We start from the raw sequence: 25697 nt of genomic DNA on the forward strand, positions 1-25697 counted from the left end.
AACACTTATTAATTAGCAATAAAAAGCCATTGTTTAAAAATCTCTTTTTTTTATACTGCTCGAATTTAGAAGAATACAAAACTTACGAAACTGGTTGCTACTGTATCTGGAAATGTAGCTGCTACAATTGTGAAAGAAGCTGTCATCAAAGACGCAGCACCAAAGCCTTCAAATATTCGAACTATGAAAGCTAAAGCGATGTATGGCGTCCCTGCAGGAACATAATCCAAACTCCTACAGGAAATAAAAAAATTTTTCACAAAACAAAGAATATTTATTACATGATAATATATTAAATTTCTGACAAAGGTAGTAATTCTTGTGAGCAACTAATTATCCATCATACGTATTTCAATAAATAAGGCATTACCAACAAATGTACATACTTCAACCAGTCAATGAATTGATACTAATTTTTTTATTAATATTTGTTGTATTTTTAATACATTAAGAAGGTATTTATGTTTAATCACAAAATCTTTCTAGAATTTCTTAATACATTTATTTAATTTTGTATGATATAATTATATAGTTTAACTCTTAAAGAAAAAAAAATTGATACTTTAAAAGAAAAACGATGTGTGATATTCGAGGAAGTAAAACTTTTTAGAATTTGGAAAAAACATTTAAATCATTTGCAGGTTCTTCAGCACTCGTTGGAAATGTGCGATTCCATAAAATATTTTTAGAAATTCAAGTGATGTAAATTATCGAGGTAGAAGCCTGTGTAATCGCCTTTACCATCCAGTTTTATACACATCTTTTACACTAATCTGAAGATTCTTGAGAAATACTACTTTATTCTTGCACGTAGTAACAACTTCAAACAAGAAACACGTTTGCTTCTTTGCTTTATAAAGCTTCCTTGTTTTTAAAAAAATGCGGGAATCTTCAAAATAAAAACCATATTTATTATATTTGCCAAAAAGTTTTTTGGCTTTACGGAAGATAATTGATTTTAACTTTTGAATTACAAAGAGTGGCCATTATATGTTAATATGTTGGATATAGTGTTTATATCTAATGGCGTATATTCAAACGAAGAAGTGCTTCAGTAAGCAATTTGTTTTCTCAGTTTCAATCTTCTTATATGCCAATTCATTTTGTCTTGAAAACTCTAAGATGAAATATAATTCTGTTTTCTTTGTCACATGGCACGAACCTTACCCCCATCCCTTAATGAAGGAATGAACAATCAGTAGATAGTATAATAAAAACGAAACCGAAAGAGTCTTGTAAAACGCATTTGCCTTCGATCTTTCCTTTTCGACTTTCCAGCCGCTCGAAATCGGAATATAAAGAAAATGGATATTTAAAAGAAGTAAATCTCTTTTCAACATTTTGTGCTAATATTTAACAGAGAGAATTGCGCAAAACAATATACAAATTACAAAACTAAATAAGTAACATTACTATACACTTGTAAACCTTATATAAATAGCCTTATGCATACGTCACCAAGAACCGCAGCACACTACTGTTCAAATATATTTTTATTGTATGCATTTATTGTGCTTCATAATTCTATTTCCAACTGTTTTTCTAACAGTCTAAGAGTTAACAGTGGCATATAGATGGTAGACCATTTTTTTTTTCCTTTTTTTCAGCTTATGCTCATAATGCCATGTTCAAAGTTGTGTATATATTATTACGAATATCCGCATTAATGACGAATAACATCGAGCAAACTTTTTATAAGTTAATTACACAAGGTGAAAAGTTTTATCTTGACCAGGCCTTTATGTTTGCATCAGTGGATCGTAGACATATTTTCCAATTGTAAAAACATTTCAAATGAAGTAAACTTTCATGCTATGGTATTTTTGAAAGTAAATAAACTATTTTATTAAAATAACGACATAACTTTCTATAGATCCCTAGTTCCCTGTAGTTAAATTTAATAAAAGTTTACAGTTATCCCAACGAATATAAACACAAAAAGTATGACTTCTAAATTAACAGATATTTCATCCTCAAATTTCAGCTGGCGTAGTTTATGAGTATTTTCGAAGTTAGAAGGAACTATCTAAATTTAATACGTCAAATTAAGTAAAACTGACACCCTAAAATAAAAAATATTCACAAAGAAAATAGTAAATGGCAGCGAAATAAACAATAAGAGGAGATATAACAGCATGGAAATCAAGCTTATTTAACTTTGAATACAACTGAGGTCACACGTTTGCAACCTCCCGTAACAAACAAATTCAGCTCAAATTTCAAGATGAAGTCTCAGCCATTTTTTATTCTACAGAGGTCAAAATTTGTGACATATTCTTTAGGATATGTATAAATTTTTACTAAATATAACTATAGGGAATGCAAAACTGTATAAAAAGTTAAATTTCGTAATTTTTATAATCTGTTTTTAATTTTCTGACATGCCATAATTTAAACACATGTCTCATTTAAAAAGTTTGCGATTGGAAGTACGTATATTCCAACGACCGACAGTTGAGAAAACAATGGCCGGTTAAAATAACACGTAACACCTTGTTTGGTTTACAAATGGTTGCAAATTCTTGTCTTGATCCCGACATCTATGCAGATTGATGTTTGTAATCCAATTACATGCTATTTAATGTTATGGGGCTGAGTTTTGCCCCTAAATAAAAAAAAGAACAACAACAAAGGGAATATATCGCTGAATGAAACAGCATTAACATCGACAAATGGTAATCGTGTAAAGTATTTTTGAAATTTTGCTAACATGGGCAAGTAGGAAATGAATCACTTTACTTATTTATTTAAATTCCTCTTGCACATTGAAGTTTATATGGTTCACTGTTAAAAGATGAATTATTGACTATATTAATAATTCAACAAAATTGAAATTTTCAGTGATATGAGATTTAGCCAGGAATAATTTATTCAAATATGTATCATGCCCGTTTGCAAATATTTCTTTCTAATAAATTCGTAAGAATAGTGTGCCAATTTATAATATCGTAATATTACATCAATGTGCATAGTATTCAGGATACTAAAATTAGTGACAAATTCCAGTAAACAGTTGACAAACATTTCTGTTTACTACCCAATTGCATTTTCTCATCACTTTTTCCTTCCAATCAATATTAAGCTTTTTTTTTTTCTTTTTTTATCGCAGAAATTACTTTCATTACTTCGAAAGCAAGGCATTCTGATTAGATAGTTTCAGAACGTTCCGTTATTTGTACTGTCTGTGTATCTATACCAATAATGATTGTAAAAACTCTAAATTAGAATTTTTATGGTGAAAACTACAAATTCGTACTTTATTCTTGCTTAACTGAATGTCATGCATTGCGCATACTACTTTACGAAACATTTGAATATTTAATAACAAGAATACAAAAGATTAAATATATTAATACTATACTTAGATTCACTCAAAACAAATAATTGATATCATTACACATACACAAATAAATTCAATTACTATTATACTTGAAATCTAAATAATATCAGTTCATATGACAATTTCATCCTTTTTCGAAACAACTCAAATTATAATTGTGAAATTGAGAATGCTCCGTTATCATTAATTAAGTGGTTTTCAATGCATGATGTTCATTCGGTTAGGGGTAAACAAGATGGAAGAAAAGTATGAAAAATTCAAAACATTGATATAAAAATAAAAAGGATGCATTCAGTTAAAACTAAAATAAAATACTTTTTTAAATAGATAAAGAAATGAAAATTAACTGAAATATGATTTTAATGTTAATCATTTAAAATTCAATAAAATCATTGCAATAATGCAAAATTTAATAAATCTTTCTTTGAAAACTTAAACCTAATTTGGAAAATAGGGTCTCAAATTTTAAACATGTTCAGAACCGTTGAATTATTCATTCAGAAGCATTTCTCCTTTTATTGTAAAAATTCACGGTGCCCATTGTTGAACAAACAAAATTTTATTGTTGATATAATGTATCAAACAAATTACCCATTTTGATAATGAATATTTTGTCAGTTTCTTTTACAGGACTAATGTCCCTTTTTGCATTTCTTTTAGTATTTTTGAGTAAAATATGTGTATTATACAATATGGTCAAATGAATAGTAAAAATATCAGTCGAACAAAAGAAGATAAAAATGAAATCGTTATTTTTCTCCACAAAATGACAATTTATCAGGGGAAGTTTACAGTTTAAACCAACCAAATGGCCCTGTAGTAGGTGGAACAAAGCTTTAAGGGTAAGACATCCTTTTGAGCAATGGATTAAAAACACTCATTGTATCGTCTTCCATTTTAAAGCTCAGTTATCAGATGATGATCACTTTTTTTCACAACATTCTATCATATCGTCAGGAATGGCGCTTAGTAGTACGAAAAGTGTAGTTCTTCATTCAAAAACACATGCATCAAATTAAGAACAAGTCATTAACATTTGTTATTCACTGTCAGTAAATTTTGGAGTTTTGCAATGAAAAATTCTGGTTTCATTTCCGTCCTTTCTATATTAACAGCATTTTTCTTTTTTCACTGTTCGTAGCTTATTGATTTTTAAAGTATACCCTTTTTGATTAAAATAACCCGTACTTCATTTTATATGCTTATAGATGATTTTCTATGATGAGGATATGAAGATTTGCAATTTGTCTTGATGACCAAATTATTATTTTCTACGTAATAAAAATGTTGTACAACTTCAAATAGTGAACTCCTAACTCTTTAACTGTTGTTCAAGTGTATTATATGAGGACTGAATCGCCACTTCTCATGCTAAAAAGCTAAAATTGAATCAAAGGCGAAAAACAGCTCTTGCACACAATCTACAAACATCTCAAATATTGTATGGATTCCGAATTAAAATAAAAGAACAATCGATTCCCGGAACGGGAGATATTATCTAATTAGATGATAAAAAACAAGGGTTTAATTCGACATTTATAAAGAAGGGATCAGATATTAGAAAATATAACTTGGTATTTATAAAGAAAAAATTAGAACGTTTTTCACTCTCTCCTGATGTTTTGATTCAAATAATTTCATCTGATGACAATGTAGTTAATGTCCTGCATGCTCTGTTATCTACATCACGTACGGGAAATGTTCTAGCTGAAGGAAATAGTGTCAGTTCATATTACTCTTGAACAGATGAATTGCAACCTCTTAACCAAAATCACTATCCTAAAAATCTAACCTAAACATTGAGATTAGATTGAAAGGATGTATTTTTTGTTTGACACTATGATTACTCTTCTTTGTTAGACATGTTTTATACCTAACAGACAGTTGCCTAACTATTAAACATCCGTTAACGATAAGAATCGTTTTTTTTTTCCTTGAATCAGCTATACTACTTTTCTATATGTTATCAGTCAGTAGCGTTCTGCATTATTTTTAGAAACACAGTGCTTCAGTTGTGGTTGCTATATAGCAACGAGATGAAACAGTTGGAGGATAAAAATAAGTGGGTAATCAATCCTCTGTTATCAAGTTACTTTCCAAAAGAAACCAGCTTTTATTAAATTTCTATAATTTTTAATGAAATAGTAACTTTTCGCATTATAATGTTTATTTGCATTGCGATATTTCATTTTGAGATCCAATATTATTCCTTTTGCCATCATTTTTGATTACACGTTAAGAGATTTAAGTGAAATTCAGAATTTTTTTTTTATTGGAAGAGGAATTGTTGATAAATTACCCAAAAGCGCAACAAGCGATTCCACCGACTAGTACACCAGACGTGATGAGAAACTTGGGCGATACTCTTGGAATCTAGAAAAAACAAACGAAACAATCCATTATAAAATATCATAAATTTATAACTAATATTGCAGAATATTTTTGTTTTTTAATTGTTATTCCATATATTGGGCTCAAATCTATTGTTTAATCTACTGCTATTGAATTCTACATTCTTTGTTATAAATTTTAATATGAAATTCTGACTTATGAAAGCTTTCATTCTGCAGTTAAAAGTTCCTATAATCAAAATCATTATCATTTTTCTTTAAAAGAAAATAATTTTTATAAAAAAAAATGATTCGACAATTTCCTACCTTCACTATAAAAGTTTCATACCTCATATTATGATAATAGGAAAAGCAAAATAACATCCGATAAAATGGAAAAAGAGATTCAATCCTCATATTCAAGATGAAATAAAAAGATTTAAAATAAATATTAATGATTAAAATTGTCTTTCAAAGAATAGTTGTTTGACGTATAAGAAAAGCATTAATGTTATTGTCATTTAAACCATAAAATCTTTTATTGGACATTCAAATGCAATCGAAATCCTTCGTTAAATTGAAATTATCAAAACGTGACATAATTATAAAATTCGTTGTGCTTATATAAGATTCAGTAATAAATCGATTACTTAAAATATGTGTCCAGCAGGTCTTGTTTGCTTTTCTATTTTATCCGCGTTATACTATTAATTGATTGCGTATATTTACTTGTGCGAGAGTAGCATTTGTTTATGCTGCGTCAAAATCGTGAGAACTAGATTGGTCAACCACGCGTGCGAAACACGGATGGATTTTCTGTAAAAATGGACTTAATTATTTCTCTCAGTTGCCTTTTAAAATTATATAAGAGGGAATGTTTAATATGTCAGGAAAATTTGAAACGACGATAAAATTACACTAATCATATTTGGCGATCAGCTGGTTCTCCGGGAATATTGGTTAAATTTGATTTCAGATAAGTCGCTTTTTTTTTTTTTAGCTTCATGATTCAGTCACACTGTCTGCCATTAAAGCAGTGTTATTTTAATTGTCTTAGTTAAGTTCTCTTTATCGTGTACATGAAACTTCATAATAGAGACAGCCCCATACCATCACAGAATTATTAAAAGTATAAACATTCGGTTGTTGTTTTTTCTGAATTTCGAGACATTACAGCTTCACTTTTTTTTTTTATTTGTCTAAAACTACATAGATATTAAACAGATTCTTTTTCTTAAACTTTCAACAATGGAAAAAAATTATGCGGTCAAACATTTGAAGAAATAATAAAAATAGTCTCACTTTTAGGGCAACAATGTCTACATTGTTGGAAATTAAGCAAAAAAAATTGATAACATTTAGTAAAAATTGCACACCTATCAAATTGGTATCACTAAGAAGACAAATTTTGAAACAGTGCAAAATTTTTGTATAATAATATTTTTGGAAGTTATCACGGAAAGACGCCAGAATCCTGTTTTTTATTAAATAAATTTGCGATTCAAAAAATTGTTCCGAGGTGCACTTTCATATTCCCATCTTTCATGGTATATATGTGCCAAATTTGGTAACTGTAGATCAAACGGTCTGGCTTAAAGAGCGCCAACACACACACATACACCTATTCATCTTTATTATTAGTATAGATATAGATAGCTACATATTAACGGTTTTTAAATTACGCGGTATGGAGTACATGTTTAAGTTTAAAATACTCGAAATCAACTGAACTTCTTTAGCGTTACTTTTTCAAACCAATGCATGATTTTATCTGCACTATTGATTAAAATTAATTCTTTTCTATGGTATCTTTTTTATATTTTGCTATTGATTAGCTTTATCTCCGAAAAGTACAGAAATATTTTTAAAAATCAATCTGTTACATCTTATTATCCTATTATATCATGTGGTACCAGTGGGATTGATAATGTAGGCAAAGAGGAAATATTTCTCATTTCAAATCTATCAGCAAGACTCAGAGAAATGGAAATATTTTGAAATAGAAGATAACCACATGATAAGAAATTAGGCTGCATAAATACAAAAGCGTAGCATCTTCATCTAAAAAGCATTTCATGCCGTTCACTATTTTTCTAATTATTGTGTATTTAATAGTTTGATACAAATTTTTATTTAATTCGTTATTATTAATTATTAGTAAATGTTATTCTTGTATACGCAGGCAATCAAACGTTTTTTTAAAAGATTTGACATTTTGGAAAATAATGCTTAATATAACTGAGAAATTCGAAACGAATAGAATATTATTACCTCACAAAAAAAATAATAAACTTGATATTGATATGAATTTCCATACTAAATGTTTAGCTATTACCTTTTGAAGTTTATCCTATTACATAAAATAATTATTTTTAAATCAAACAACAAAGCCTACAACAGTTTCAGCATAACTTCTTGATATAGTAATATCTTAACAGAATCTGGTTCACTAAAATAAGTGCAAATCGGAGTGCCAACGCAGCATAAAATTTGCATTTTAATATGCTAAAACATTACAAAACTGCTTAAAAGATCAAAGCAATTGCATGCTTAATAGTTTTTGATGTTTTCTCAATAAGAAACATTAAAATTAAATGATCTCAGTCTGAGTGGATTATTTGGGGATTTGTTGTATGATTTTATTTTAAAATATCTGGTTCAGAATTGACACGATTCTTTATAAAATAAATTATAATCCGCAAACACTGTGATATTCGAAATATTTGATGTTAATGGCACACTTGAGGGCATATTTATAAAAATTTAACCTACTAAAAAAACAAGGAACATATGATAATTAATTACCTTCATACACAGTATATTTCTGTTTAAAATTCAAAAGTAAAAAATAATTATGTAATTTAAGTGGATTCTGATTTTCATGAAAAATATACATTTCCATCTGTTAATATTTCAATGTGTGCCATTTAGCTTGCTTTAATTTTAAGTTATTAACTTTTTTTATTGATTTAAATTTGCTTTAGCACATTGCTAAGGAATTGACAATCTGTTACGAGTTCATATCAATATCTTTCTAGCGCTTCAATAATATAGACAAAATTATGCTCATATGCATATTCGTCGCTATATATTCAAAATATGACTATTACTAATTCGTAACGTGTTGGATCTAATATTTGATCACATTTCTACATCAATGATAGAAATTATTATTCATTCCATATAGAGCAATGCATAGATGTGCAGGTCCTTTGTTAATGGAAATGGGTGTATTACCGATTTATAGTTCATTCTAAATGAAAAACGCATTTCGTCTTAAGACTTCAAAAAGCTCAAATACTTTAAAACTATATCTTCAATACCAGTCGAATAACAATACAAGATATATCAAATTCGATGCCGTTAGTGAAAATTTAAATTTTGCCTCATTATTTCACATTTTGTGTTGTACTTGCCAGAAAATCCAAAAAATATCTACATTTAAATACAAGCATACATAAAGTTGTTACTTAAATTTATATTTTCCACTCTACAAATTAAATGTTAGTCTTGATGTTTTTGAAATATTAATATTTACAGATAATTTAAAATTGTTAGACTAAATTTCCACGATTTACTCGTAAATTTAACTCAATATATATTGACGAGATTTAACGCTTTTGAGACACTGAAAATATCCAAGTTATCTTCTGCTTTTTATGTAATTGCTTAAAAGACAAGAAATGGAGTGAAATCCAGAAAGATTACTTTCTAAGATGATTTTGAATTCTTATCTGCACTGTTTAATAAATACTTTTTTTTTTTTTAGTTTAAAGTTGCTGATGCTCTCAAAAGAAATTAGTTTCTTTTCCTCTCAGAAAAGTAATTAGATGCATATTTATTCATTAAATACAAGGGATCATTTAATTGCCTCAGGAAGTAAATACATTTATGTAAGTTGATGATTTTTTTTAGAAAAATTGTGTCTTCCTACCACTATTTTTTTAATTATAAGTATATATAATTGTCCACTGTCATTTGCAATGCTGGATGAAATTATTCCACCCCCTTTTGACCAGATCATAATGGAATGTGTAATCTCAAATTCTGTTTGGCGATTAAAAAACCTTCCTCAATTGCTAATGTTTAAATTGGCCGTTTTATCAATATGTGGATAAATGAATATATAATATTTACGCTGATTCATTATATTCTTCCTTCCCAAATCCAATTGAAGGTTATTGCTAGTATTTTCCTTTCGCATTTTTTTTTTTAAATTTTGTATTTATCATTGAATATTTTTTCTGTTAAGGAATCATTATTTGCTTCAATCCGATTTCAATAATTAGTTTTGATTTGTGAACATTTTGGGTAAAGAAGATCTCACTGCAAGGAAAAAAAACTTTTAATTTAGATATACTGCAAATGATAATTTCCAATAAAGTGAATTGCAAATAATATTTTTTTTTTATTTCTGAAGCACTCTGCCAGTATACATGAGATTTTCTACTACAATTTTCATTAATTAATCTGTGAATCGTATCCTAAATATGGTTAACCCCTTAGCATACAATGACCAGTCTGATTCTCGCAGGGCGTTAGATATTCTTTTTTATTTTCAGTCTGCAACTAATTGAAAGTATTAAGTAATTTAAAATGCAAAAGTCACTTAAAAATGTTTCAATATCTCAAATGCCCTTACATTATTCTAGCCATTAAAACAATAATTCCAAATAGGAAATTTTATTTAATTATGGAGTTAAATAAATTCGTAGGTCAAGAGGTTAACATCATGCATCCTATCTAGACAATCACAACTTCTAGACAAATCCCTTTAATCAATATGATCCTCCATCAAGAAAAGTCGAATCCAAAAATTTATTGTTACCCTTCATCTTTATAAAACATGCAATGAAAAGAAGGTAAAGCTGAAATATTGACGGGCTCGAGCCAAAATTGTTTTGGGATGGTTAACATTTTCTTGCGAAATTTTTTCTACTCATATTTTAGTTTAATCATTTACCCCTTTCAAATACTAATGTTTATTGAACAATGATGACTAACTCTTTAACTTCTAACTGTTCTAAAGTTGAAGTGTTTCGTTTGAGCGACAAGCAGCAGCAATCACTGGGCAATGAACTATTGGCTTGCGACGGAGGTAATATGCGCCAGTAAGGTACACCGATGGTATTTGTTGGGTGCATATATGCACCCATAATAATCAAAGGGTTAATGTATTGCTTTGACGAAATGATTTTTAAAGATTAATAAAAAATTCGTGTACTGAATCGAACTTATATAGAAAAAAAAAAATAATAAATGAATGCACTAAGATGAATGACTGTCAACAGGCAATAATTTAGATAAAATTCCGGAAGTATGGGCTTTATCTGAGTTACAGATATTAAAACAATAGTTTTCAAGAATTGAAAACAAAACAGTGCGATATCAACACAATTTATTTTCAACTGGAATCATCTTCTTTCAAGATAAGTTCTTCCACTGCTTTTTTTTTTACTAAAGTCAACAGCTTTTCATATCAGTTAAAAATATTGGAATTTATGTCGTGTAAGGAAAAAATGAGCCATTTCAATAGCTAGAGAATTTTTTATCTCCAAGACGCATAATTGAAAGGATTATTATATTCTTAAAAAGTGTTTCAAATTTAAATGAATTTGTGAGTGTAAGAAAGAAGTAAAATAAAACTACGTTCATATCATTTAACAAGTTATTGCCTTAGCTAAGCTAAGATAAATTCGTTTCTTGTTATATTCATAAATTTGACATTTTTTTTATCCCTTAAAGTTTATTAATCGGATGTTTAAAAAATAATATATCATTTAGAACAAAGAAAAAAAACTCAAAACAGTGAGTTTTAGTTACCAAGTTTTCCAAAATTTCTAAATAAAAAATAACATTTTATCAGTTCAAATGCAAAGGAAGCAGATAGAAATTATGTTTCCTTAATTTTGATCACACTCAGATATATAATTAAATAGTTACTTAAAACTGATAACTATGTAGCAAATAAACTAAACATTCAATGCAATTTAAACTATTTAATTAAGTTTAAACGTCTAAGTAATATTGCTGTTATAATTATAAGTCCCAATTTTATTCTCAAAAATTCTTTTAAGAAAAGAATGCAACAAAAAATTGTTAGTCAAATATCAATTAAAAAAACTCTATAGAGTTCTTCTTAAGTATATCACTATATTTTCTTATATATATCTGATATACAAGATCGCAATAAATACTTTAAATCAAATAAAAATATATTCAAAATTTGATTCAGACGTCTAACTTATGACATCCTATTAATTCCTGAATTCTTTTCCTTAGAAAATAAAAAAATGAGCAATAAAAAAGGCATTTTCGTAAATTTACCTAAGAAAATTGAGTCACATCTAGAATTTATTTTTCAACATATTTTTATCCAGAAATACTTTTTTGCGAATTTATTTGAACTTAATAAATTTCATTACAAAAAAATTTCCTTACCAGTTTGCCGTATACGGGTGACATAATGATTATTACTAATTCGAATACACTAAAGACGAAGCCATACTGTGTCGGTGTGGCGCCTTTGGATTCAGCCTGAAAAATGAAAATAAATCAGAATATCACCAGAATGCCGAAATGAAAATTTACGCACATTTAAACCGAGGTAAAATAAATTTATATATGCATTTCAGTTTTAAGGGTCATAGTTTTTGTATAGGTATCACTATTAATAATGTTTTTTTTTTAAATCAGAAAACCCCAAATAATCTGACATTCTACTAAGTTTCAGTAAAAAATTGTAAATGAAAAATATAATTCGTTATTATCAAGTAACTAAAATCCTTACGACTTTCTTTTCAACGATACGATATTTGTTTGTCAAGACTTTCAACTTTATGATATTTATTATGGCTTAGTTAAAGATGAATCGTGTATCTTGAAATTTAAGGAGATAAATATGTCTCTAATCAATCAGCATAAGACTATGATATTTCTTAAAGCTCATAATAATACTGTTTAAAGAGAAAGATATTGACAACAGACAAGAAATGTTGAACCTGCAGTCCGGAATATCATAGTATAATGTTCTTGGCAGGCTAGATTGCATCGGTCGTTGCATTTATTACGTAACTACTTTTACATCACAAAATTTACAGAAAAAATGTCTGTCAAAAAACATTGTCTAAATTACATTCAGTGTTTAAAAACATCTTAAGTAATTTATTAATAGTAAATATTTTCTTAATTGTACTAGAGCTGCAAAATATATCGAATGTTATCTTGCTAATTTGCTTGCAGCTTTTATGTAAAAGAGTGTTGTTACAAAATTGTGCTAAAAGCAAATTTTGAAAAATGTCTTGAAATTAAACAAAATTTCCTCATAAATAAAATTGAAACCACTGAAAAGCTATTTTTTTAAATATTAAAGTGGTAAACAAATTTGAGTTATAATATCTTCCGGTGTTATTGTAGAAGAAATTAAAATGTCGATTAAATTTTAATTAGAACTAATTAAAATTTTGAATAACCTTTTCTTAATGAATACCTACTACCCAATTTGATAACTTTATTCATAACGGAGAGGTTTTGAATGATTTTTGCAGGAAACAAATAATGAAAGCAATTCATCGATGTCATCCAGCTGACAACATTTTGTTAAAATATTTCTCGACTTAGCTGCCTCTTTCTAAACACAAACGCATTTTAAAAAGATGAGCATTACCGGATTTATATATTTCTAATCAATTTATACGGATACAAGTTAAGAATTCACTTTTTGACACGGTAATTTTTTCAAAAAATGTATTAGTGCGCAATTAAACAATCTGTTATAAATACATAAGATGCAAAGTAATTGTATTTCTTTGAATTTAATTGAATATAATAATGGAAATGGAATAAATGTGGTAGTTCATTGTAAAAATAATTACATTTTTCTTCCAATATTTTCATCCCACCTCTAGTCTAGAACTTATGAAAAATTTCTGTGACAAATCCTTTAATTAATTCTGTACATTATTCAAACTACTATGTCAGACCCAGCTAATAGTCTACATTCAAAAATCCCTTCACATTAAAAACCTGACGTAAAATACACCACGTGACAGTTATGTAATTATTTACCAAGGCCTAACCGTACAACGCACAGTTATTTCCTCTTTAAAACGTGGGTGAATGAGCCAGCAGAGAAAATAGCACGATTCTTAACATGAAGGCTGAGAACGAGGTCTTCACCCCTGCAATAAGTCCGCGGTGCCGGAAATAAGTAAGCTGCAATAAGCCCATTAAAGGAAGGTCACGTTTCAGATTTGTAATGAAAGAAAAACGCTGAATTGATATGATCATTGCCTAAATATTTAAGCTCAAATGCCCTATCTTTCTTATAATGGAACAATTTGCAGAACCATGAATCAACAGAGGGACATTACGCACTCCTCGTGCAAAGATAGGTATACGATAAATACCGGTGTTGTTAAACGTATTTAAAAAAAAAAAGAATGAAGTTTTTCAGCTTCTGTTCATTAACCAAGAGACTTTTGCCAATTTGAATAATTGGCTTGTTGCCCAAAACAACCCGATGCATTTTTTCTTCAATTTTTTATTGCAATGATTCAGCCATTTTTCACAATGATCCAAATGTCCCAATGTTTGAATTTTCACCATGATTGACATATTAAAACTATCGCTATCACTAAGCGGTTTTCGTCAACAGAACCAGAAACCCAATTTTGTTTCCATTCTTTTATTGAAAATTAGGACAAGTGCGTGTGCGTGTGATATGAATTAAGAATCTGAACCTATTGGAGAACTAAAGATAAATTCCAAAGCAAGTATTTGTTTTTCTTGGGAAAAGAAACGGAACATTTATTTTAAATTTCTTTTGTGCTTTTACTTTTTAAAATTACCATTCAAGAAATTTTATGTAAGCAAAATTCGAAGCTAGTGTGTGTATTATATGTGTTAAAAAAATGAAAGTCTCAAGGAAACAAATTTCTCTAACATAGTTTAAGATTTTAGAATTCTTCACATTAAAAAATACACTATTTAATAGACAAAGATCTGATCATCTTTCGACTGAATAAATGGATTCTTCCTACTCTCTCTCCAAAAATATATTTAAATGCAAGATTGTCAAAAACTATTGATATTTCATAATCAGAAGAATAAGGCAAATAACAAATGACACAAAAAGTTACGAAAGGAATTCTACATAGTTTACACTTTTTTTTCCATAAGTATCTTCTAAAAACCGAAAGCGAGTCTACTTTAATGTTTGAGAACAAGATTGAAGATATATTTGCTGGGGATATTTGAAAATGTATTTGCAATTTGAAGGCAAGAGCATAAACACCGTGGAAAGACAGCAATATCAAATTTTTTCAATGTCTAAGTGTGAATACTACTTCTTTTGATTTTGCTATAATATTTAAATATACAACAATCCAATGGCAAAACCTCTTTTTAATCTTCATATTAAATAGTATATCCTTTTTCGTACACAAACAAAACCTCTCAAAGTACCTACTTTTAAATCGGTAACCATTTTTGTTATACGGTTTGTGAAAGAAAAAAAAAGTATAGAAAGTATAATTTTTCCAATGATGTTAGAATCGGAGTTCAAAATATTTTCCACTGTGGAAATTTTTTTTTCATGGGCCTTGAAGTTGAAAATAATTAAAAACAAGAGAATGATTGATGATTAATAGTTAAAGAATAGCGAATGAGAAAAAATTTTTTTTCTTCAGTTGCTAAAAGGAAATCTTTAGAAGTCTATTTCGAACCTACATTTTTTTTTATAATAAAAAGAATTATGAAAATGTTCCAATTGCGGTTGTATAAACGGAAGAAAGCATGACAGAAAATATTTAAAAAAAATAAGTTCAATTTAAAATTAAAAATTAGGTATTGTTTAGTAAAGGTTTCTTTGTTAAAACTTGCATAGATCAAATCAAATTCTTATTCTTTATTTTTTTTAATAAATATTCTTCCAAGATTTTTGAAAACCAAATGTAAATTATGATGAAAGACATCACCTTGTAATGCAATAAAAGCCACGGCACGCACACGTCTACAGTGCAAGAAATGCCATTCCTAAGTAGCACGTAGTCATCTTCATTGCATTTGTCTACTGCTTATATTCAATAATTCATAAAATATTCATTCATTCTGACTTTTTATTTCATGCCATTCTTTGTGTAATGAAGCGATGAATAAATTGGTAAAATATGTAGCAAATTTTCTTAATATTTGGTTCTATTCTCACATTTCTTTGAATAGTAATGAGAAATTAAATAATTTTCCAATAAAGAAATTTTAAGAAAATCAAGAAAACGCCACTGGATATATTAGATTATTTGTAATAAAAATATTAAAATTCCTATGAAGTAATTTTTTTTAAAAAAATAAATAACTTCTAACTCTACTAACTCATACTCTAAGCATGAGACATATTGTTAAGTACTAGTTAAATTTTTTTAAGGTCACCTGATTAAACTTTCAAATAAACTTATCTAAGTTTTGAAGTCCCATGTGAATTCTATTGACAACGAGCCAATGAAAAACGAATTTTTAATGCATCCTTTATATAATTCACCATAAAAATGTGGTTTTACTAGATAACCAGTTATGTAAGCAGGCTACAAATGCACGCGTCTGCGAACAAAAGCAACTTCAGCACTTTCTAACGCCTTGTTTTACGATTAGAGATAATTGCACCGTTGTGATAAGCGTTTAAATAATGCCTTTTTTTTTATTTCTACACTCTCTTGCGTATAGCTTATATAATTTGATTATCATTTATTATAATTTCAGCATTCATTAGAATTACATAATTACGTAGAAACATAATTATGCTTGTTTAGAAATATTTTGTCCAAACTGCTTAGAAACGGACATCTGCAGTCGCTAAGGGAGGAGCTAAGTAATTAAGATATAATATTTCTGTGTTTCCTGTTTAACTGTCTGTCTATAACCGCCATAAATTTCATTGGATATATTTTTAAATTAAATTAAATTATTTCACATGCATATATAGATTTTTTTCATACCGCATATCTACTCTAAATTCCGTTTCGAATCTAAGTCATAGTAAATAATAAGTCGAAAACAGTAGAAATAAAATAAATTTAACAATAGCAAATACTTATTAGGATACTTAAAAGCACATTTGTTTATTTTAATTACCTTTTACTTTTTTATTCTTTAATTTATAATCATAAGTATTCTTGAATTCTAGACATTAATTCCCTCCCCCTTAAATTCCCAACCAAATGTCATCTTATATGGAATCAAGATTTAATCTATTAACTGATAATTAACCCTACAGTGTATGGTATAGCTATTTGGCTACATGTTTTTATTTCCATTTATAAGATTCAGATAACTGTCCTAAAAGTCAACAATGAGTCTTCGGAAATCATTTTTAAATTCTTTTTGATTAGATTAGTTTAGTTTAGTTATATTAACGCCCCGTTGTAAAGCAACACTAGAGCTATTTTGGGACGGACCTCGTAATTTTGAACCGCGGTCAGATGACGAGGACGACACCTGAGCTGGCACCCCCCTCTCCACGCCACACCACACCAGCGGGAGGACGTTTGGCATGACGGATCGTGCAACAGACCCCATTACACGACGGTTCTTCGGTGGAATTGGGTCTCGAACCTAAAACGCTACGGCTCACAAGCTGAGACCTTACCACCAGGCCACCGCGGCCCATTCTTTTTGATAATCATTTGTAGAAAAGACTGATGTATGTCAATAGCGTTTTATATATATGGCAATACCGATAAATTATGGCAAAGTGGGTCAACATTCTAGTACAGCTATTGTCATATAAGATTTAAAGTAGAAGTTTGGGAAAATACCAAGGTGACTGTTGTAGGAATAGTTCTAGCATGAAAAAAACTATCAATATTTTTTTGCGTTGTTGTGTTAATAAAAGCGGGCTTTTATTTTTATTGCAGAAATGTTATAATGTGATTTGTATCACTTAGATATTGTTTAATTCATAATGTAACTATTTGCCACATTTAAGTTTTTTTTTTTAATTTTTCGAAAATAAAATAATTTTAAAAAAATGTTCCTGAATTAAAATTCAGATATTCAAATCACTATTTTGTAGAAAAATGAAAAGTCAAGCTTTCTAGGGTTGAGTTCCGCAAGAATAATGCATTCTTATAGTGAATAAACAAGTGTACTAAATTGCAAAATTCCAGCATATCCAGAAACGAGTGAAAAAAATCCATGTATAAAACCATGAAACTAATCAAGTAAAACAAGCGATTAAAAACTATATAGAACAAAGATACTAAATGAACTTTAGCAGAATATACCGAAAATAGAGTTGCAACATTTCTAACCCAGAAAAGTTCCATTTCAGACTTGCTCGATTATAATTTATCAAAAGTTAAAAATTTAAGTCTGACAATGTTCTTCTAGACATCCAAACTATTCAAGTAATGTTTTGTTGAAAATGCGATTTATATGTTAAAGATTCAATTTCAACAAAACTTTTTTTAAATATAGATCATTCTACTATTACAGCCGCAGATACTTTATACTGTATTTTTGGAAAATCCTTTTACGACACTGGATTTTTTATTTATTATTCCCGTAATATCAAAAACTTTAAAAAAATTCTTTGAAAGATCTTAAATTCTTTACTTTAATAAAAAGAAAATATAAAATTTCATATGAAAATCCTATATATGGAATTTAAAACCGACTGCAGTTTAATAATTCAAAGTAAAAAAAAAAAAAAAAAAAACTTATTCGAAACCTTGCGAAATCACAATACGCTTCAATTCTTTTTTTAAAAAAATATTTCAAAAAAAATCTACTGTTCTAATATATAATATTAAGTACAGTAAAAAAACTATTTGTAGAAGAGTGCATCATTTTATTCGCAAAATCCAAGGAAAATACTCATTGCAGAATATTTCAAATTTTACAAAAATATAAACTGAAAAACTTTATTTCCATCTGTATTTCTTCCAGAGAATTCTAAAATGTCCGTCAGTGTTCTATATGGTATAATTTAAGAAAATATTTTGCAATTTGTCATTAGTGTTACACACACATTGCGCAGGTCTTTTGAAAAAATGCGAGCGATATAAAATTTTCAATCTACATCAAAACTTAACATGATATACAATTAGACAAAGTGAATCGCTAAAGAAATATATCTTAGAAAGGAAGATTTTATTGCATAAAAGCAGAAGAATATAGTAAAATAATGTATGCGCATACAACGATTTCCGGTAAGAAAGTGCACTTATTTTCATCTTCTGTCATCTTTTGTTTCACGGTTGCGCTTTTCTCACTTCGTGAAAGGGTATAGTTTCGGTTCAGTTTTCATAAAAGCTTTTTTTTTCTTGAGTTCTTCTTGGTTAAAGACTCGTTCTGAAGTAATACGATGCCTATTTTTGACAAAAATATTAATTGAAAGACTCTTTCCTTCCATCTGTACTTCATTCAGAGAATTATAAAAAGAATCTGGTAGGAAAGAGGACAGCAACATCCCATTTATAAACTTTCACGTCACATCATGGAAGGAACGTTTGACCTACTGTTCGTTTCAAAATCCCAAGACCAGCTCTTTTCGGTTAATGTATTTTGCTAAGGGCTAGTAAGCAATAAGATTAGCGGTTATACGTCTCTTAATTCAATGAATAATCTTTCCCTCTATTGATAAAAGTAAACATCTTTCTTATCTTTCCTTTCACTCTTTACTTTCTTTTGTACATCGTACACAAAACGTATTGAAATTGTGAAATAACTCTAAATCGAGATATTGACGAATCTGCACGTTTTAGATTTCCCTGGGTTCGAAAAACAAACTTTTTTTCTTGTGTCTCTCCGTCCGTCTGTCTGTTACAGATAACTCAAAAACGCCTTGAATGAAATTCGGCATACGATTTTTTACACTAAATTTGTATATATTTATCAAATTTTGAGCAAAATCCATTTAGAGGAAGTATGTCTGTCCGATTATTCAAATGTAAGTTAATTCGACATCTAAGAAACCAAGACAGCTATATTAATAAAATTCGGTGCACAGATTTAACATCCATAATGTAAACGCCTATCAAATTTTGCACCAAATCCATCGAGGGGTTGACTGTCTGTCGGTCTGCATTTAGAGAAATATACAAACGCGATAATTCAACGCAGCAATAACTTAAATATATCAACTTTGATACGTGATTTTGTGACAAGTGTAGTTTTGCGTCAAATTTTTACTTCAATCGATAGGGAAAAATGCGTCAAAAGCAAATTCGATTTTCTGATATAATTAACAGCATGCCAAGGATTAATCGCTAAAAAACTCGACAAGGATCAGACGATAGATTCAATAAAAATGATAAATTCACACCAGTGCCGTATAAGGTATTCTCTAGGATAACACCTTCATAAAAGAAATGCGAGACGTTTTGGAGAGACCACTTCGGCTGGTTTGATCAAATAAACTCTTCCTCATGCGTGCGCAAAAGCGCGGTGGGTTTCAGGATCCGGAAATGTATACTGAATGTTATATTTAAAGTGAATAGGCCCACATATAAGGTAAATTTTTGATGAAATTGGATTTCAAATATGAAAAAAAAAGCACTATCCCGAATTTGAGACCTTACCACTAGGCTACCTCAGCCCTTTAGATCCTTGGGGTTTGGCTGGATACATCTTATAACACTTTTGCCGATCTTTCTTCAAATTACTTGATATCTGCAACATTTTAATTCTCAGCTTGCTATATTTTGACAGTTATATTGATTGATTGATATACAATAAATCAACCTGACTGGTGATCACTCCTCTATTATTTCGTACACTAACAAATTTCGTATTTTGTAAGAATAATTTTTGATTTTATGAAAATTGAGTATATATCTTGTCTGTTATAAACGTCTGGCTATCTGTCGATTTGGCTCAAAATTTTACACAGGTGTACAGTAATGACATCAAAAATACTAGGCATCAAATTTTATCAAAATCATTGCATTTTTTTATTATTATCTATCGTATTCATGACTTACAGTCATGATAAATTAGTGTACAAAATTTCTTCTACTTAGCTGTCTTTTTTTTCCATTTTTTAATCATTTTGTTCACAGAGATGCTTGGAGACCAAATTCTCGTAAATGAATTTCGTCTGAAATACGAAAAATTTCTACAGTTTTGGTGTAAAGAACACCAAATTTCATCCACCTTGCTTTCTGTATTTTTCTAGATATCGCTCTCGCACACCGGTCGGGTTTCTCAAACGAAGAGAAGTCTAAAACTTTAAAATCCAACTAATCGAAACCTCGGTTGATTTTCTTTTTCTTTTTGATGCTTATAATACTTCATACATTCAAAATAAAAGGTCTTTACGAATGCAGTCATCTGTGCTCCAAATACGCACTGGGCATGATTATGCATTTCGCAGAAAGAAAAAGTGCCGTCACGCTGCTGAGTTAGATATTAAATGACAAATGAAATTTCGCTTATTATGCGGCTGCGATACCACGTAATTCACTCAATTTTGACTTCAAAATTTGCATTCATAAGCACACAATTGGAAAATTGGCTTTGCGACCTACTCTGGCTGAAAACTTTAAAAAATCATTCTACGAGTTATCAGTTTAAAATTGCCGATTATGCGGTTTAAATATTAATATCGTTAGGTAAAAGTAAAAAAAACTATTCGCAAAACAGGTTTAGTTCTTTAATCTTTGATAATATTTTATGATGTAATTATTTTTTTCTTCAAGAACTGAAAGAAGCCTCGAGAATGAAGAACATCGCAAAATAATATCAGTCAAATAACTAGCATAAATGCTGAGCCGGGCTTCTCTATAAAGGGGCCTGGGTGCAAAAAGCCATTTAGGGCCTTAAATTTTTTGCAAATGGAAAAAAAAACTACAAACACGAACATATATTATCATTGCAAGTATTAAACTTATCAGTTATAATATTTGGCCATAAACCTGGATAATTTATATTCACTTGATCATATTTATTATTTTCATTTTCGTCGTTATTTTCTGATTCGGTCATTATATTATTATATATATATATATTATATATATATATATATATATATATATATATATATATATATATATAAACCTTCAGTCCTTCAACGAATTTGGCAGCTTCTACATTTTCATTGCAAAATAGTGTAGTTTATGCAGAATTTTATTCTTCAGTTGAAGCTTGAATTGCAGCTTCTGAAGTCGAAGCAATTTCATTGACGGAATTGCTTCGTAGACAAGAAAACAGATTTACTAGAGACTTCTTGAAATTTAGATTTTCTTCTTTCTTTTCTGCTAATTTTCTTTTTTGACACACAGAAGGATATTTCCTTGCCATGCACATGATCATATATAACAATATTAAACATCTTATGTATTGATATTTAAAATACTATATACCATCTAACTTAGTAGATGAAGTAAATTACCGTAAATCTATTCACTTTAGGTTTATAATATGTTGCATACTTGCACTAGACTGCAATATATATGTAAATTTCCTATATTCCCAAACTCGATTTTTCTAGTTAAATTTCTTCCTCGCTTCTTTCCATTCCGCGATTATTGTTCAGAATATTATTTTAGTTCTTGATCATGCTGGGGCCTCCTCAATCCTGGTGCACCGGTTTATAGCCTCCGTCGCATCCCCCAGACGGCCGGCTCTGCATATGTGAATCCCTATTATTTTAACCCTTTCGCCGTCCTCTCCTGTCCGCGAAAATTTCTGTTTTTCAGCTGTTTTTCGCCGCATAAGAGCAAATAAAAATAAAAATTCAAACAAATAAACATTTACAAAGCGCTTTAAACGTTTAAAAGTTTTAAAATATAGAAGAACGCTTGAAGCACGTTACGGCCACCTAGCAAAAGTTTCACTTGAACGCGCTAAACGCGTTACGGACGACGAAGAGGTTAAAACAAAAAATTTCGTCCACTCCGAAAGGGAAATGAGAATAAGTAAAAAAAAATCAAACTAAAGAACAAAAAATAATTACTCCTTTGAAAATTTTATTTTTGTATTTACTTTCGGATATTTTCAGATTAAATTTTAATAAAATAAGAATCTTGTTTAAAATACGATCCACTATTATGCGAAGGAATAGTTGTTTGCGCAATTTGGCAAAAATCAATTACAGCGGCTGTAGAAAAATCTGACACCAAATGATTGCACAATGAAAATAACTTAAATGTTTCTGATTACTTCTAGAACAACTACGTACTTAAGTAGAAAGAACTACTTTATAAAGTCATATCAAGTGTTATGCGTCATAATTCTGCGCGCTTTCTAAGCTAGTTTACCTCTCTTGAGAATTTTTTAAAAACATGTTTTCAGACTCAATTTTTAATATTTCCGCATACCGTACACCGCCTGAATACCGTCTCTTATTTACACAGAATACTTTAAATATATAACCAAGTTTTGTTGCCACAATTACAATTCTAAAGAATATTTCACTTCTTTGCTGTTGCGATAAAATTGTAAAACGCCCCTCGTGTATTTGTGCTTAAAAACACTCTTGAATGAAATAAAAATGTATACCAAAAAAAGGATATTTTTAAATAATAAAGATCGAAAAAGCATTTTTCTTGAAAAATTACTCTTAGTTGAACAAGAGATTTTTTTAATGCTAGAGTTCTCAACTTTAAGAGCAACTTTACGTGCGATAAAAAAAAAATTAAGTGCAAATTGAGGCATTTTTTAAGAATTTATAAGAAAAACCGACAATCTCGGAAGCGAATATTTTTTCGCTCTTAGATGCCTTTTTTATAAAATTCTTTGATTAAAAATTATTGAAATTAAATCTACAGTTGATTAAAATTAAACAATTTTAAAAAAACGCAAAATATTTTCATTGCAATAATCTTATTTTCGTATAAAACGTACTATTTTACGCAATGAAAGCCTCCTGTATTACTTGTCGATATATATATACTTTTTATATAAAGTAATGCATGCAGTGACTAAAGAAAAGCATGTTTCTTTTGTTTGCATACGAAAGAAAAAAAAACTTTGCCAACAAATTGAGGAAGAATGAAAAATAACCAGCCAATTAAATATAATTTAAAACATTAAAAATTTTAAAAATTAAAATTAAATTATATTTAATTCCTCTAACAGGTTGGTGGATTGTATTTTCTAGTAATAATGTCTGTTAGGATCTTTCGTAAGTCTCACATACGAACTATTGACGTAAATGTTTTCAACTCACGGAAATATCCAGAAAGCTTTGTAAAGTTTTATTGACTTTAGAAGATTCCTGTCTTATCAGTAACTTCTGTAATCTCATGTATATCAGAAATGTCATTACTGAATTGTAATTGAAAAATATCGAAAAAAATTAGCAATGACGCAAGTACAAATTACAAATACTACTGATAAGCTTCATTATTCTTTAATTAAGATGAAGGCTTTCAAATCCTTTTATCTCAGTATGTTAATACCTACTGATTTTATAGACAAACACCTTTCCTCGTCTTTCAAACGATGAATAATTCATAATGATGGGAAAAACACATCCGAATTTTTATACAAATGTTTTCATCGTATTATAAAAAAATATGAAAAGTTCAACAAGGCATTTTATGATGATTATTCTTTTGCTTCAGGTTCATGATTTTTTTCCTGAACAAAAATTTGAAATTGATATTAATAAAATCATTATTTAAAAAATAAACTACCAAAACGTAGTTTATATAAAAACTAAGTGAAAAAACAATAAGAATTATAGTAATGTAATATACATGTTTAAAAAAATTCTTTTAAAAGATGAGGTAATTCTTTTTAACTTCATTTAGTGCAAAAATAAAAGAACTACTTTAATTCACGAGTCGTGCGAACTTTCACTTTCTCCCACCCCTCTCAAATCCTAGTTAATGTAAATTTCGATACCTCGGATCGAACTCGTATCGACTAGCCACCAGATCTCCATAAAGAAGCTGATTAAATTTTTTCTGTGATTACTCCCTTTCAAAAGTATAAATACTATTAGGCTGATTCGTACTTCTTTTTACTATTTTACACTGCTCATTTACCTAAAATGTCATAATAGTGCTGGTCATTTACCTAAAATGTCATAATAGTGCTGGTCATTTACCTAAAATGTCATAATAGTGCTGGTCATTTACCTAAAATGTCATAATAGTGCTGGTCATTTACCTAAAATGTCATAATAGTGCTGGTCATTTACCTAAAATGTCATAATAGTGCTGGTCATTTACCTAAAATGTCATTTATGATTTTAAAATCAGTTTGAATCATTTAAAGATTTGTTTCAGTAACAAATTATTATTATTTTTGGATTTCTACTGAGACAACAAAGTTTTTTAAAGATGTGTTGACACTACTACAACTGAAATGGTACATGCGTAGTCAGATGACAAACGTCTTTTTCTTCTTGGGCATAAGCACAAAACTTCCCAAATGGGAGAAAATGATTTATCGACATAGTTAGGTTTGTAACTTAGAACTAAAATCCTTCCTTTATTTATAGATAACTTTCATGGATTTATCCACTTAAATATTCGAATACAAAGAAACCAGATAGGCTACGTCTGCTTTTAGCGATGATGAATATGTGGAATCTATATCACAAATAAGCTTAGTGAAAAATGTTTTTATTTCACCATAGACGCGAAATATTATTTTATCTTACGAGATAAATCTTTCGATTTTCAATCATTAAAGTCCTATCTGCATCCGCCTTTAATTTATTTCGGTAATCAAAATCCATATTCTATTCGTAAAATTGTTTTTTCTTGCTTTCTCATATAAAAAGCATCCTAAGAGAAAGTTTTTTAAAAAATTAGAATTCGAGATTTTATCGAATCTCCACATTTCAGATTTCATTGAGTCCGAAAATTATTTTTGGAATTATTTTTGTCTATAAACACGAAATTTCAAAAACGCTTTAAGCTAAGTGAAGGAAATTTAATATATGGACTTCAAATAAAATTTGTAAATTTCTAATTCTAAAATTTCTATCAAATTTGGAACAAAGTCTGCTGAGGGGTTGACTGTGTCTTTACTTTTGTATGCATGCAAACGCTATAGTTCGAAAATGTAACAACTAA

At 29.0% G+C, this 25697-nt stretch overlaps 1 protein-coding gene across 3 annotated transcripts in view; it reads right to left on the minus strand.

The window, feature by feature from the left end:
- LOC129960567 (MFS-type transporter SLC18B1-like) overlaps nt 1–25697 on the minus strand; it is a 93523-nt gene that overhangs the window by 15372 nt on the left and 52454 nt on the right. For all 3 annotated transcript variants that reach the window (XM_056074059.1, XM_056074060.1, XM_056074058.1), the window contains exons 3-5: nt 12112–12207; nt 5640–5713; nt 87–234 (exon numbers count right to left, since the gene is read on the minus strand). In XM_056074059.1, the coding sequence (XP_055930034.1) occupies nt 87–234; nt 5640–5713; nt 12112–12207 (318 nt within the window). The remainder of the gene's footprint in view (nt 1–86; nt 235–5639; nt 5714–12111; nt 12208–25697) is intronic.

The sequence above is a fragment of the Argiope bruennichi genome, chromosome X2 (genome assembly GCF_947563725.1).
Source record: "Argiope bruennichi chromosome X2, qqArgBrue1.1, whole genome shotgun sequence".
Taxonomy (NCBI): Eukaryota; Metazoa; Arthropoda; class Arachnida; order Araneae; family Araneidae; genus Argiope; species Argiope bruennichi.